The following is a 13,465-nucleotide window of genomic DNA, read 5'->3' as shown; positions in this document are numbered from 1 at the left end:
AAGGAAGGAAACTAAGAGAGTGGAGGAAGGGAGGGAGGAAAAAATCATTCAAGAAATGTCTTATTTTTCTTGCCTATTATTCAGATTTTCTTTTTCCTGAGGTAACAGATTATTGTTGAACTTTGTAGCATATCACTTTGAATCAAAGAATTAGCAACAAGTTTCTCTGAATAAACTTGAATTTTATTTTAAATAAAAGCAAAACAACAGGAAAATCAACCTTTGCACGGTGGTATTCTGTATACTCCTGAAACGAAGCTTCAGGCCATGGAACAAAATAATCATGAAGCCACTAAGCCTGGTTTTATACCACATCCACTTTTAAAATTAAAAATGATTGTACCGACGTATAAGCATTAATTAATACAGTAGTATAAACATATTTAAAGAGACAAAAAAAAAAAAAAAGCGGGGGGGGGAGCTATTTCCCCATAACAGAAACATCTTTAATACTTGATGCTCTAAAAGAAAGAAAACAGTAAGTTTCAGCTGTCTTCAGTCTCAGATCAGCTTCCATTCCTAACTCTACACTGACCTACTACAGTGACTTGGAAACAAGCACAGCTTAAGAGCTGTTGTTTCTATTTTCTAATACTATGGAGGTCTGACTTTATTATTATCATTCTTTTAATTATAAGCTTGTACACAGGTCAAAGGAAATAAAATTATGAAATTCAAGAAAATACACATGTCTTGTAACTGAACCAGAAAAGCAATATTTCATTAACACTGATTAGGACCCTCTGGGAAAGTATATCAAAGCTATACCACATCCAAGTTCTATTTTTAACAAACTTTTTTTTTTTATTTTGCAAGTAGACCCTAGATGAAAAGACATTTATATAATTTCAACAACTATTTTAAAATATAATACATTTACTCTACCTGCTCTCTTTTAATCAAGTCCAAATAAGAAGTCTTCTTTTCATATTTTAGAGTATTTCCTGGTACAACAAAAAGGGCCGAAGTAGCGCCCCTCCCCCTACACACGAAATAATTCTTGCTCAATACTAAGAAAAAGTATGGACTTCTGTAATTTAATGCTTAATTCTCATTTCCTTTTTCATGTAAACCACATAAAATAATGTAGTTTTTAAAGTCTTTAGCTCTTACCATATCACATAAAAAAATTAATGAGCACATATCCAATTTATGCCCCACTTTAACGAGAAACAGTATAATTGTTTGAAAAATAAAAATGAGTACAGTATGACTACTGTGCCTTGCAGATGACATGGATAGTGAGTAACAACAGCACACATTATTTAAAGGAACTTCACAGGAAATTATTTTGAATGTAAATTTAATATCAGCTTCTGAAGTAAATGGAGAGGATACAATGACATCTCTACAGTTAAGTCAACCTATTATTTGAAGGTCACACAAAACAAAAGAAAACAAGCCTTATCTGCACGAAGTAATAACCTTTGGTGTAGAAAGGTTGTTCTTGGAGATAAAACTTTGATTCAAGTGTGGGGGCAGCAGGAAACTTGACTTACTATGTAACACCATTGAAAAACATCCTACCCTGTGGCAGCAAATCACTGTTGACTTTCGTCCTTACTCTCACTGATGAAAAGGGACCTCAAGAACACCTAGATCCACATCAAAAACAATGTTCAAAAGTTGCTACGCATTTATATTAGATACACAGGAAATTTAGTACTTCTCTTCCAGTTGTTAGTAGGTAAGCTCTAATCAGCAATTTTAGAAGAATGCAATCCTTTTGAAACTCAATTTTCTATCCTTCTGTTTCTCTCCCTCACGCACAAAAGGGTCCATTTTAACTATGAATTTTTAGGACACCATTCACTAAAGCACCACTTAAAACAGAGGGTTAAGAATAAGACGTTACCACGATGCTGATAGGATTGATATATGAACTCATTATTTCATGGGATCAAATAATTGAAATTGCCTTTCTGTCAGCAGCAATCTAACTCAAAAGACAAAGAATCAATAAAGAATTGTACATAGTAAAATTATAATATAAAGTAGCTATGGCAAAATTTAAAATAGACACTTTTTTTTTTTAAGCGCTACTGTGGTCACTGAAAACATCTTTTCAATTTTCTTTAGGATGAGGTGTGAATATATTTGAATGTGGCAGATATGTCAAAAATATTTAAATTGCAGTGTTAGTACTTAGAAAGTGACACTAATACAAAGTTATATCCTTTACAAACATTTTTGATCCCCGTTTGGAAATTAAAAATATATTTCCATGCATCGCCCCAAATTACAGGACTTCAGCAAACTGAGAATACTGGCTCCAACCCTCGCCCTCAAATAGTCCAGCCTTATGTACCCCGAATGGTCCTTAGATATAAAACACATTTCATAATCCATAATAATTTACCTATGACTAATCCATATGTTGCACTTTAACTCTAATTTATAAAAATTCTTCTAGGAAAAAACAAACAGCTTGGTGTATATCATTTCCCAAGTATTCAGGGCTTTAATCACTTTTTAAAAACATGATTTTCATATGACACGACTTGACTCTCACGTCTAATAAGATTTTTAGACCTGTTTAACTTCCCAGTGGGATTCTAACTCATGAGAGAAACTTGGTTAATTGCCAATGATCTTTTTTAAAAGGGTCAAGATGACTTAAAAATTCCATGGTCACTTTCTTGGCTACCAAGCATTATGAAAAGAAATATATAAACAGACCCTAGTCTGCCAATTTGGCAATGTTTTAACTTCTGGATGTCCAGAAGGACAGAAATGGACAAATCTAGCTACAAAAAACCTAGTGTAATTTTAAGATCTCTTCTTAGTTCAAGACGTGGGATAAGTCAAGTTAAAATGCCAAAGCAAATAATATAATGATACAGAATTGCTAAAAATAAAAATAAATATGCAGTCTATTAACAAGTAGTAAAAAAAAAAAAAAAGAACTCTCCATTATTAGATTTTAAAAGTCCTATTAACAATATTTTGCTTATATCATGATAGGATAAATTAATGTAAACTATTTTGAAAACTGTTTACATTATTCTAAAATGCAGTCTTATCCATAGTCTGTAAACAGTCGCCCACCTGGGTATTCAATAAAACACTCCGAGGATTAATTCCTTAACTTATTTAAGCTTATGAATTATTTTCTAAGTAAACATCCATGTTCATCCATCATTTTCTAGGTTTGTTTTATATAAAGTTAAATCTTGAGAGCTGATTTACAGGTATGTTAATAATCATGGGTAAGAATATATTCAGCGCAGTTTTAAAAGATTAACTTGGATAAGTTATTCAAATCACTTACCGAGCGACAAATAAACAAAACAAGTCAAAAGTACGAGACTGTACTAAAACTGATTGTAAAATGGCAAGAGTCTGTCACAGAATCCACACTTTAAAATTCCAGAAAAGAGTTGCTATGCACATGCAAAATCTGCCAGCAAGTGCACTGACTTGGAATCAATGAGACTTAAACATCTAAGAACTAACCTTCGAGAACAATTAAAATAGCTATTGCAAGTTATTTTAGAGAAGCGAACAAATTTCCTCATAAATGTAATGTCCTCACAACCTTCAACTTTGCAAAACTAACAGATCAAAGTTAACACAACGACCTCTGTGCACATTTTTCTTGAAAAAGTTAGGTTTGCATATATGGTTTATGTTGCAATAGTAAGTAATCTATTGCAATAAGTTTCATTTACAGAGACAAGCAAAATGATCTTTAAATATAACTAAAACTTTCATGAATACTTACCTTTTACGAACATGCAAATACAATCACCCTTTCAAAGGGCTACTAGAAGAGCTATTTAACTTAAAAGATCTATAACGGCTGCAAAAGCTTTTTGGAGAACTAGAATATCAGCAAAACAAAGAAACTTATTTTACATGCTAACAGCAACTTGATGAACTGCAAGCAAGACCACCGATAAAACACTGCAGTCTGGCTCAAAGTAGCAACAGCAACACTTGGGTTCCATTTAAAGAGTCTCTCCTAACAACCTTAAAAATCTGTTCCAAAAATTGCGTGTTTCCCAGATAAAATACAGAAAGAAAGACAAATTATACTCAATGCTTAAATAGATGTAATTTTCTCTTTGTATTTCCCATAAAACACATCATAGGACAAAAGTAATATTTCACATCTATGACAAATTGAAAAGAAAAATTTCAAATTGTGGACAGCAACAGAAGTCCCTCAACATTAGGCATTTCTCAAGTTATAGTAAGCTGTATTGAAGCAATATTTCATTGTTCCTATAAAATAAAGTTTCACCCAATAAAAGATAACAATAGATTGCAACACACAATTTTAGTAAAAGGTAATTAAAAATAAGAGTAATGCCTTTAGATGTCACTTTGCTGTATTAAATAAATCCTAATAAAAGTGACACAAAAGCAAAAATCAATTTCAGCAAATATCACATAATAGTAACAAATAGAAAACATTTCTTTAAATCCTCAAATCCCCCAAAGATTTCTTTTAAAGCCATAGATTTCCTAAGTATTGGATACACACCTAACGTTCTGTGTTGTGAACAAGGTGGAAAGAAGACACTTGCACTTAAATCTTGAAGCATCCCGTCCTGATGAACCCAGAGAAACTAATTTCTGCCATCAGAAAAGTCCTCCACCAGAACACCAAATAATGATATGCGCTGCTCTAAAAGAAACAGCAAGCCGGGTTCTGGCTCTAGGAGGTCTCTCGAGGTACAATAATATAAACCTGATCAATTGCAATTAAAATCTGAACAGAGGCTTAGAACTTGAAGTCTTGGTGCATTAGTTCTTGCCAAAAGCAGATGTGATTGTGAGCTGGAAGCAATTTCTCCTGGTAATTTGTGATGACACTGGGTAGTGCAGCCCCAGATTCCCCAAAGACAAACTCATCAGAGACTCTAATGTATGCATGACACATGAGGTGGCTCTTTTAGAGCTCAATTAATTGGGCTGAACATTAAGACAGCAAGTTCAGGACTTTCCCCCCCTTCTAGAGTTGCTTTTTCCCTCCTTTTAAAGCAATTTTTTGCCTTACCTTCTGCAAGCCATGTTTCCTGTAATTGACTTAGATCTTGAAAGAGTTCTAAAAAACAAGTCAGAGACATAAACAAAAGATTTGAAAAACCTTTAGGCTCCATTAAATGGAAATGTTTGTCATGAAATTGGTATTAAGTATCAATTTAATTTGGGGAGGGGAGTCAATATAAAAAGAAAATAGGATTCATGGCTTAAATAGCTCAATAATCCTGCCATTTTAATGGCTATTAAGCAACACTTCTTTAAGAAATTCTTTTAGTGAATTAAATAATGAAGGCAGTATTTTCCCCTTTTAACAAACAATAAATAAGCTCAGGGACACTAAACACACATACGCTAGGATTCACAAAAAGGCCAAGGTGAAGGTGTGTCTATTCGGGTAAACCTTTCTTAAATAGACTCAACTCTTGCAGAGGAAGAGTAGAAAGGCTGACAATCACCTTCTTTTCTATCTTCTGAACCTTATATAAAAGATGTAACAGTACATGGTATAATTCTTAAAGCACTGTATGTTTTGAGTTTCAATGCCTCAAAACTAAAAGGGACAACTTTTAAAATACAAGATCTTAATTCTCTACATTAACAGATTTACAAAAGTCAAAGTGAGATAATTCTCTGGCACCTGTTTATTATCAAGTCCGAAACTGTGTATTCTGTCATAGTGGGAGAGAGAGGGTGTCCAATATGTATGAAGATTTGAGTTAAGTTTCAGAATTCAACATGCCTAATCAAAATGGCAAACTGAACTTTGATAATTAAATCTAAGTATATTAAGTTCATTATGAATGCTCCCGTATGGCTAGAATACTTTATAATATATTGACCTCCTAACAGTGCATTAAAAAAAAATCTATAACCTAATTTCCCAAATAGGTATTCTAATTATAAATTAGGCCTTAATTATGATTCAGTGAACACTTGAAGGCCTATAAACAAGATATTATGACCTCACCCTGAAGTCATTAAAATCATCCATGAAAAGTTTGATAACAGTAAATGGTTTTAGTGTAAGGGGAAGGGGAAATCAAACAATGATTTACATCCTTTAACTTCTAATAAAGTAGAAAGGAGAAATTAAGTAGTATACCTAGCTGCTTACTTTGTCCCACCGCGTTGGGTATTTTAAAATTGTTACCTCAGTGTATGGGATTAGTTATGTGCCATATGGACACGAGTACTTAAACACAAAAGAATGATTAAAAGAAGGATGCCACTATTAAGTTTTTATTTCCTTCTTTCATTAGTTTGTGACAGGGCCATAAAATACCCTCCAATGCAAACTGTCACATTGTTAATTGCTCCAAGTAAAAGTCTCAGTTAAATGCAGTAATTTGAAAGAGTCTTATTTTTAAGCTAAGACTGAAGTGCTCCTCACCTTTATGAGGATGGGGAGTATAGGTAAAGAGGGGGGATTCAACCCAAAATCAAACCTCACCTTCTGAATCATGAGCCAGATCTCTGTTAATGAATTTTCTTTTCCTGACATTTGTTGGTTTCTCGTTACAATTTCTCCCACGCTGATTCTACAAAGGGAAAGATAAAATCCTTTAAAAAAAATGTAAACCTCAGATGTCATACACACAAAAAACCACATGCATACATAAGTCTACTGGATCCTCTCTCTAAATAGAAAAATAAAAGTCCATAGTATCAATTCTAATACTCATTTTCACCGTTCACTTGACAGTGAAAGCTTAGGCTGAAAATTCAACAACCAGGGAGAGTTGCTTCCCAGCGCCAAGCGTAACACACACGACTACTTATCAGTCATATATTCATGGCATCTCAGCATCAAAACAACATTAAGCAATCACACTTAAAGTCGTTTTTAGCTGGATCAAAGCTAGACTAAAATACCGTGAATTTCATTCTCTCTGATACCACCCCCCAAAACAAAAAATAAAAATAGAGTGGTGAAATAAAAAACATGAGGAAAAAAATGAGACGATAAAAAAAGAAACAAAAACACCCCATGTAAACAGAAAGTGTCAGCATTTGTCTCAACTTCATTCTTTTCAATGTGGCAGACAAACCCAGCCAAAAACTTTGAGTGCAGCAGCTGCTGCTGCCCTCCATCTCCTCTTCCACTCATCTTGGGCACTTTAATCAGAAAAAAAAAGGGGGGGGGTCTTAAAAACAAAACTATGCCTTATCCAAATCACTGAAAGGTAAGCTCATTTTGAAGACTGGGCTTCTAGAAGCAGAGTCGCCCTACAGTGGCAACAAAGCAGATAAAGTATCTGCAATTCCAGCCCCCTTACCCCCTCCCTTCTCATTCTCTCCCTCCTCCCCCGCCCCCCCTCCCGTTGGAGTCAAGTTTATAAACAGCAACTTTCGAACTGATCACTCACATTGGTGACCATGTAAGGCACTTGCTGGTCATAAAATCCATCCATTCTGCTGCTCTTCGCAAATCTCAGCTGAGTGTTTTATATTTTGAGCATTTAGCTGGAGATTTCCTCGGGATCTGGACTTCTATCAACCTAGAGGGGAACAAGATGGCTTTTAGGCTAAAAAAAAAAAAAAAAAAAAAATCATGAATGAAGCTCTTGAATTTGCATAGCTAATTACCCTCCGACAGTCCCATTCACAAAAATAACCCTCCCTACACCGCCTCCTTCACCTGGATCCAAAGAGAGCCAAGAGAGTTCACAATTTACATATTTTCGGCAGTAGCAAATATCCGAACAAGAGGCGATGTATTTATTTACACTCTCGATGTTTCCCTGCGCGGTCGGTGTACCCCGGGCAGCTCTGATTCGCAAACGTGTGCAAAACTAGCAATGGCGATCAACGAGACTTGCTTTGCACCTAACGGGACTAAAGAGACGGAGACACCTCTTTCATAAGGATAGTTTTTGCAACCCACAACCATGCAATTATCTGGAGAGACATAAAAAGTTGTTGGAAAGACCCACCTGAAGGCCACGCTAGGCGAACGGCTGCAAAAAATTCCCTCCAAATTTAATAAAAACATTAATTATTGCCCAGCACTTCCCCTTTGGAAGCCGAAAGCGCCTCTGACAGAGCTCAATTCGGTGGTTTTTCCTCTACTTCTCCTCCAGGGGCCTCCAATCCAAACTGATGGATCGCTGCCTCCCATTGGCTCCACGTCTCTTTCACAAGATCAGATTTCTAGCTGTCAATCAGGCGGCTTGCTGCCCCTTCTCGTGGATCTCTCGCGCCCCTCTTCCTAGCGGATGCTCCGCGGGCTGGCGCAGTATCCACAGCCTACGAACGCCACAGAGGAAATCAACTGCCTTCCTAACGCGCGGCTTATTGTTTAGGCGTCCGGGACACTGAAGCCATGTGTATCGAGTCGTTAGTATTCCTTACTGGCGTGTTCCGTCCACTATTGGGCTGATTCCCTAAATCACTTTTGTTCGGTTTGGGTATATACTCTGAAGTGCGATCCACCAAGCCCACGCCTCCTTACTCCCCCGAATCCTCTCTCTCAAGATCTCCAGCTCCCCCCCCCACTTTTAATCTGATAAGGAGCTCACCTCGCTCGACAGACTCCTTCCCACTAAGCTTTTGGCCCAAATTATTTTCCCGTTTTTCAACACCCAGCACCACTTTTTAACGGCCACCCTCAAGTAAAACAAGATCCTATCGTTCATGGGACAGTAAAATAAAGAATCTATGAGCCAAAGCACCTGGGAACTGAGGAATTGCTTGTTAGGAGCGGTTGCGTTGGGAGGGAAATTTAGCAGGACCACAGAGCAATCTAGGTGAGGAAAAGTATAAAAAACAAATGTGTCCCACGTGTGCACTGGGACAAGGTGCTTCCAGTCCACTGTGGAGGTGGGGAGGACCAGGGAGGGAATGGGGTGGCTCGGATATCCTAGGGACCCGCACATTTCCTGAGCTTTTGTTATGTACACACGGAGGCGGAGGGTGTCACTTACTGTACTTGACGCTTTCACTTCCTCTCCAGCTTTTAAACCGCCAGAGCCCGGAGCTGGGGGCGAGCGGTGATGAGGCTCGGGTTTCAAGGACAATGATCGGGACGTTAAAAAGTGTGGGCTGCAACTCTGAAACCACTTTGCCTTGGCGCGCCTATGAGGCTTGGAGCTCTAAAAAGTCGCTTAGGAAGCAGCCTCGGCCCAACAGTGGATGGGGAGGCCGTGGGGATGAGACCAGGGACTTTGTGGTGTCGAAATTCACTTGTGATCCTGATGGCGACCAGAGCTGGAGCCCAAAGGACGTTTCCGGCAGCTGTTCCGCCCGTAGGGAAACGTGCTGGAGTTCTCAATTTCTATTTGAAAGTTTCCTTCCTTAAATGGAACGTGATGGACACGCATTTAAATGAGAGTGTGAGCCCACAGGACTCAATTCCGGACCCATGGAGGGAACTAGAAAGGTAAATATCTGTCAAAAAAATATATATATTTTTAAATAAACAACAGAAAAAGTATTACTGGGGAAAGACCCAATAACTGTGGACAGCCAAGGACACCCACCATGCATTCCCTGAAACTAGTTAATCCAAGTAGCCCCTGCAAACGCGAGCACATACAAGCATTTTGGGCGGGAACTGCACTTTAACCTCGGCCACGAAGGGGTTCCGGGCACAGCCTGATTCTCCAAGCGGAATAGTGAGGCTGAGGGGTACATTCAGAGGGTGCAATCAGGCGAGGAGCCAATAGCACGGGTGTCCCGCCGCCCAGCATTCCCGGGAAAAACCAGCCTCTGTAACGTGAGCAACAGTTTCCAAAGACCTTCTCAGCGGCCAGAGCCTGACGGGTATCCAGGGTAACCGAGAGGGGGCGGAGCCTCAGGGTAGGCCCCCGCGAGGTTCTCGCCTCAGCCAATAACGTATCTTATGTTCCCAGCCCATTGTTGTTTATTGCTCACCCCGCAGCGCTCCGCTAGGAGATTGGCCGCTTCAGGGAAGGGGCGGAGCTTGTCCCGCCCCTGCAGCCACCTTTCGGCTCCATTCACAAAATTCCGGCCTTTCCTGGTCACGTGGTTGGGGGCGTGGAGGGGCAGGGGAAATGACACAACAAAGGCCCAAGTTCCCCAAACCAAAAAACTTTTTTCTACCCCTCTACCTGCTCTATGATTCGTCCCTGAACAAAAACTCTGAGAAAAAGGAGGCTTAGGTCTGAGAACAAGAGCAAAAGAAAGAAATAACTCGGAAATTGAAGGAAGGCTCACAGGGCGAAAATCTCAGAGTGCACTGCCTACGAGAAAAGCTGCGAAAGAGGAAAGGAAGAGGAAAGGAGAGTGGGGAGAAAGCCTAAAGACAGACTAGCAACTTGCTTGCTGCCTCAAGCCATTCTTTCAGAAGTGCAAACAGTTCAGTTGCAGATAGATTTTAGTTTTCTCACCTAACTTTCTGTAGTTTTCAATTTTACCTTTAATTTATCCCAGTTTTCTTGTTAACTTTCTGAGTTTCATTTAGGAATACTGCAGGATTTTTCTGGCTGACAGTTTTAGTTTCCATTTCCCAAGTTCTAACTTTCACGGGCTCCCAAAAGCACTCCCTCTTCTCCCCACCAACACTGGACTGGCAAACAGAAGCTGCGCCCTAATCCTCCGATTTTCCTCTGTAGTGAGGGGGCTCCATATTTCCGCCTTTGGATTCTTTAAACGCACTCGGCTCTCAACTATTTGATCTTAACAGTAATTGAAAATGATGTTATGTGAATAAGCAGTCAGTCTCATTACAGCTCAGTTTTGTTGAGACAGTACAATTTTTCTGAGATAAATGTGCCCCTCTAGCAAGTGAACTATTGGATCATGCTCCTTTCTCCCACTTTCTCTTCTGTCCTTTCTCTTTCCTTTTTGTGCTGTGATACCTAGTGAAGCACTAGCTTTTAGTTTGGCTGCTGTTTATCTTCTGTGCTTGGCACTGGGGAAAAAACCCAATAGACCTAGATGCTGAAGACATTGCAAGGACTGAAAATTCATTTTTCAGAAAAAGTTACCATTGTGGAAAATGTCTAGAGAGGCAGCTGTTCTATCCACAGAGGAACGTCAAAAGTTGCACAGAATTTCCACTACTTTTGAAAGTGAGTCTTTAAAAAAATCAACTTAGTAAATGCCAGTCCTTGAATGGAAAATTTCATTTTGGCAGGATTTCAGGCAAAGAATGGCAGAGCAGAGGCCAAGAGGCTTTGACATTTATTTACTTGTATTTTGAAATCCCATTTGGGTTTTGAAATAGGAGCTCTTGAGAGAAAGCTCCCCCTTAAAAAAAAATCCATATCCAAGTTTGGAAAGTTTTTAACTTTCATATAAGCTACTTAAATCCTTGCAGTTCCTTTGCTGTTATTTAATAAAATAAAATAATATTCATTAGTGGCTTTTCTGCAGTTAACTTATTATAGCATTATACTGAAAATGCATGGTAAATGAAGTGAGTTTCTAAAAGCAGAAAAAAAGAAAAAGGATACTGCTTGTTTTAAATTACTAATATGATTAAAATTAAATAAAATTTGTTCAAATTGGGTTGATTATTAAGTAAGATAACTTTTATAATTTGTTGCTTTAAAATATTATATAGGGGCGCCTGGGTGGCACAGCGGTTAAGCGTCTGCCTTCGGCTCAGGGCGTGATCCCAGCGTTCTGGGATCGAGCCCCACATCAGGCTCCTCCGCTATGAGCCTGCTTCTTCCTCTCCCACTCCCCCTGCTTGTGTTCCCTCTCTCGCTGGCTGTCTCTATCTCTGTCAAATAAATAAATAAAATCTTTAAAAAAAATAAAATAAAATATTATATAAAGCAAATTGTTAATGGCCTAGCTTGCACAGGGCTACATCAAATAGGTAAGAGAAAAATCGACTACTAAGTCGCCAAATGTGCAAAGGAAATAAACAGATGACTATAATTCCAAAAGAAAACTTAAAGACCTGCCAGAATGGTGAAAGATAATTAGTAGCTTAGTGGACTCCCTGTGAGAAGAAAAAGCAGGGATTTGATGGGAGGGTGGAGCATAGGAAGAAGCGAAGGGTATCAAAGAAACTGATGTTGTGTAGAATGTCTTGGCTCCCACCCTCAAATGTGCCATTGTAAGCTTGGGGATATCTGCAAACTCCCCAAGAAGAGGAAATGCCAACACGTGATTAAAAAATTCTTAACTGCACTAGAAGTCAGGATATTATGCATTTAAAAAATAAAAAAATGTTAGCCCCACATCTGGGCTCCTTACTCAGCAAGGTGTCTGCTTCTCCCTCTCCTTCTGCCTGCCCCACCCCCTGCTTGTGCTCTTTCTCCCTGTCAAATAAAATCTTTTAACAAATTTTTAAAAGAATAAATAAAGAATGTTAAAAAAAATGTTTAATACCCACGGATGTCAATGTTGGGATAAGGACACTCACATATATTGCTGGTCAGAATGTGACTTTATGCAACATTTTTAAAGTAATTTTACAATATCTACTGGATCCTAAAATTAGACCCCCCATAATCGGATTTGGAATCTACCCTATAAAAATAAAAGCAATGCGCATAAGGACATTTGTTGAAGTATTATTTATAGAGGGAAAAATTTAGAAGCAATTTCAATACCCATCAATAAGGGAATGGTTTTTTTTTTCAAGTTTTTGTTTTCACTCCCAGTAGCTAACATACAGTGCTATATTAGTTTCGGGTGTACAATATAGTAATTGAACACTTTTATATATCACCCACTGCTCTTCACAAGTGCACTCTTTTAATCCCATCACCTATTTAACCCATCCCACCTCAGCCCTCCCCTCTGGTAACAATTATTCTCTATAATTAAGAGTTTGTTTCTTGATTTGTCTCTCATTTATTTTTCTTTACTTGTTTTGTTTCTTAAATTCTACATGAGTGAAATCATATGGTGTTTGCCTTTCTCTGACTTATTTCGCTTAGTGTTATACTCTCTAGCTCCATCCACGTCATTGCAAATGGCAAGATTTTATTTATTTTTTTATGGCTAAATAAGACTCCATTGTATGAAAAGCTTCTCCATAATGAAGGAAACAATCAACAAAACTAAAACGCAGTCTATGGAATGAGAGAAGATATTTGCAAATGACATATAGAATAAAGGGTTACTATCCAAAATATATGAAGAATTTATAAAACTCAACACTCAGAAAACAAATAATCCAGTCAAGAAATGGGCAGAAGACATGAACAGACACTTCTCCAAAGATGACACACAAATGGCCAAGAGACCCATGAAAAGATGCTCATCATTACCGATCATCAGGGAAATGCAAATCAAAACCACAATGAGGTATCACCTCACACCTGTCAGAACGGCTAAAATCAACAACACAAAAAACAGCAAGTGTTGGGGAAGATTTGGAGAAAGAGCAACCCTGGTGCATGACTGGTGGGAATGCAAACTGGCGCAGACACTGTGGAAAACTGTATGGAGTTTCCTCAAAAAGTTAAAAATAGAGCTACCTTATGATCCAGCAATGGCACTATGGGTATCTACCCAAAGAATACAGGAACACTAATTCAAAGGGATACAT

General features: G+C 38.2%; 1 protein-coding gene across 7 annotated transcripts in view; it reads right to left on the bottom strand.

Moving 5' to 3' along the window:
- ETV1 (ETS variant transcription factor 1) overlaps positions 1–9,274 on the bottom strand; it is a 90,847-nt gene extending 81,573 nt beyond the window's left edge. The window contains exons 1-5 of one of the 7 annotated variants that reach the window (XM_087861016.1): positions 7,926–8,405; positions 7,631–7,827; positions 7,359–7,517; positions 6,443–6,530; positions 5,006–5,053 (exon numbers count right to left, since the gene is read on the bottom strand). In XM_087861016.1, the coding sequence (XP_087717142.1) occupies positions 5,006–5,053; positions 6,443–6,530; positions 7,359–7,403 (181 nt within the window). In that variant the 5' untranslated portion in view covers positions 7,404–7,517; positions 7,631–7,827; positions 7,926–8,405. Of the gene's footprint in view, positions 1–4,489; positions 4,982–5,005; positions 5,054–6,442; positions 6,531–7,012; positions 7,209–7,358; positions 7,518–7,630; positions 7,828–7,925; positions 8,406–8,915 lie in introns of those variants that run through there. The other 6 variants (XM_087861017.1, XM_087861020.1, XM_087861018.1 and 3 more) reach the window with 6 other exon arrangements.
- Between the last annotated feature and the right edge of the window lie 4,191 nt (positions 9,275–13,465).

This window comes from Ursus americanus, chromosome 3, assembly GCF_024610735.1.
Source record: "Ursus americanus isolate L20-20 chromosome 3, mUrsAme1.1.p, whole genome shotgun sequence".
In the NCBI taxonomy this organism is placed as follows: Eukaryota; Metazoa; Chordata; class Mammalia; order Carnivora; family Ursidae; genus Ursus; species Ursus americanus.
This window is presented reverse-complemented; position numbering and strand designations above follow the sequence as displayed.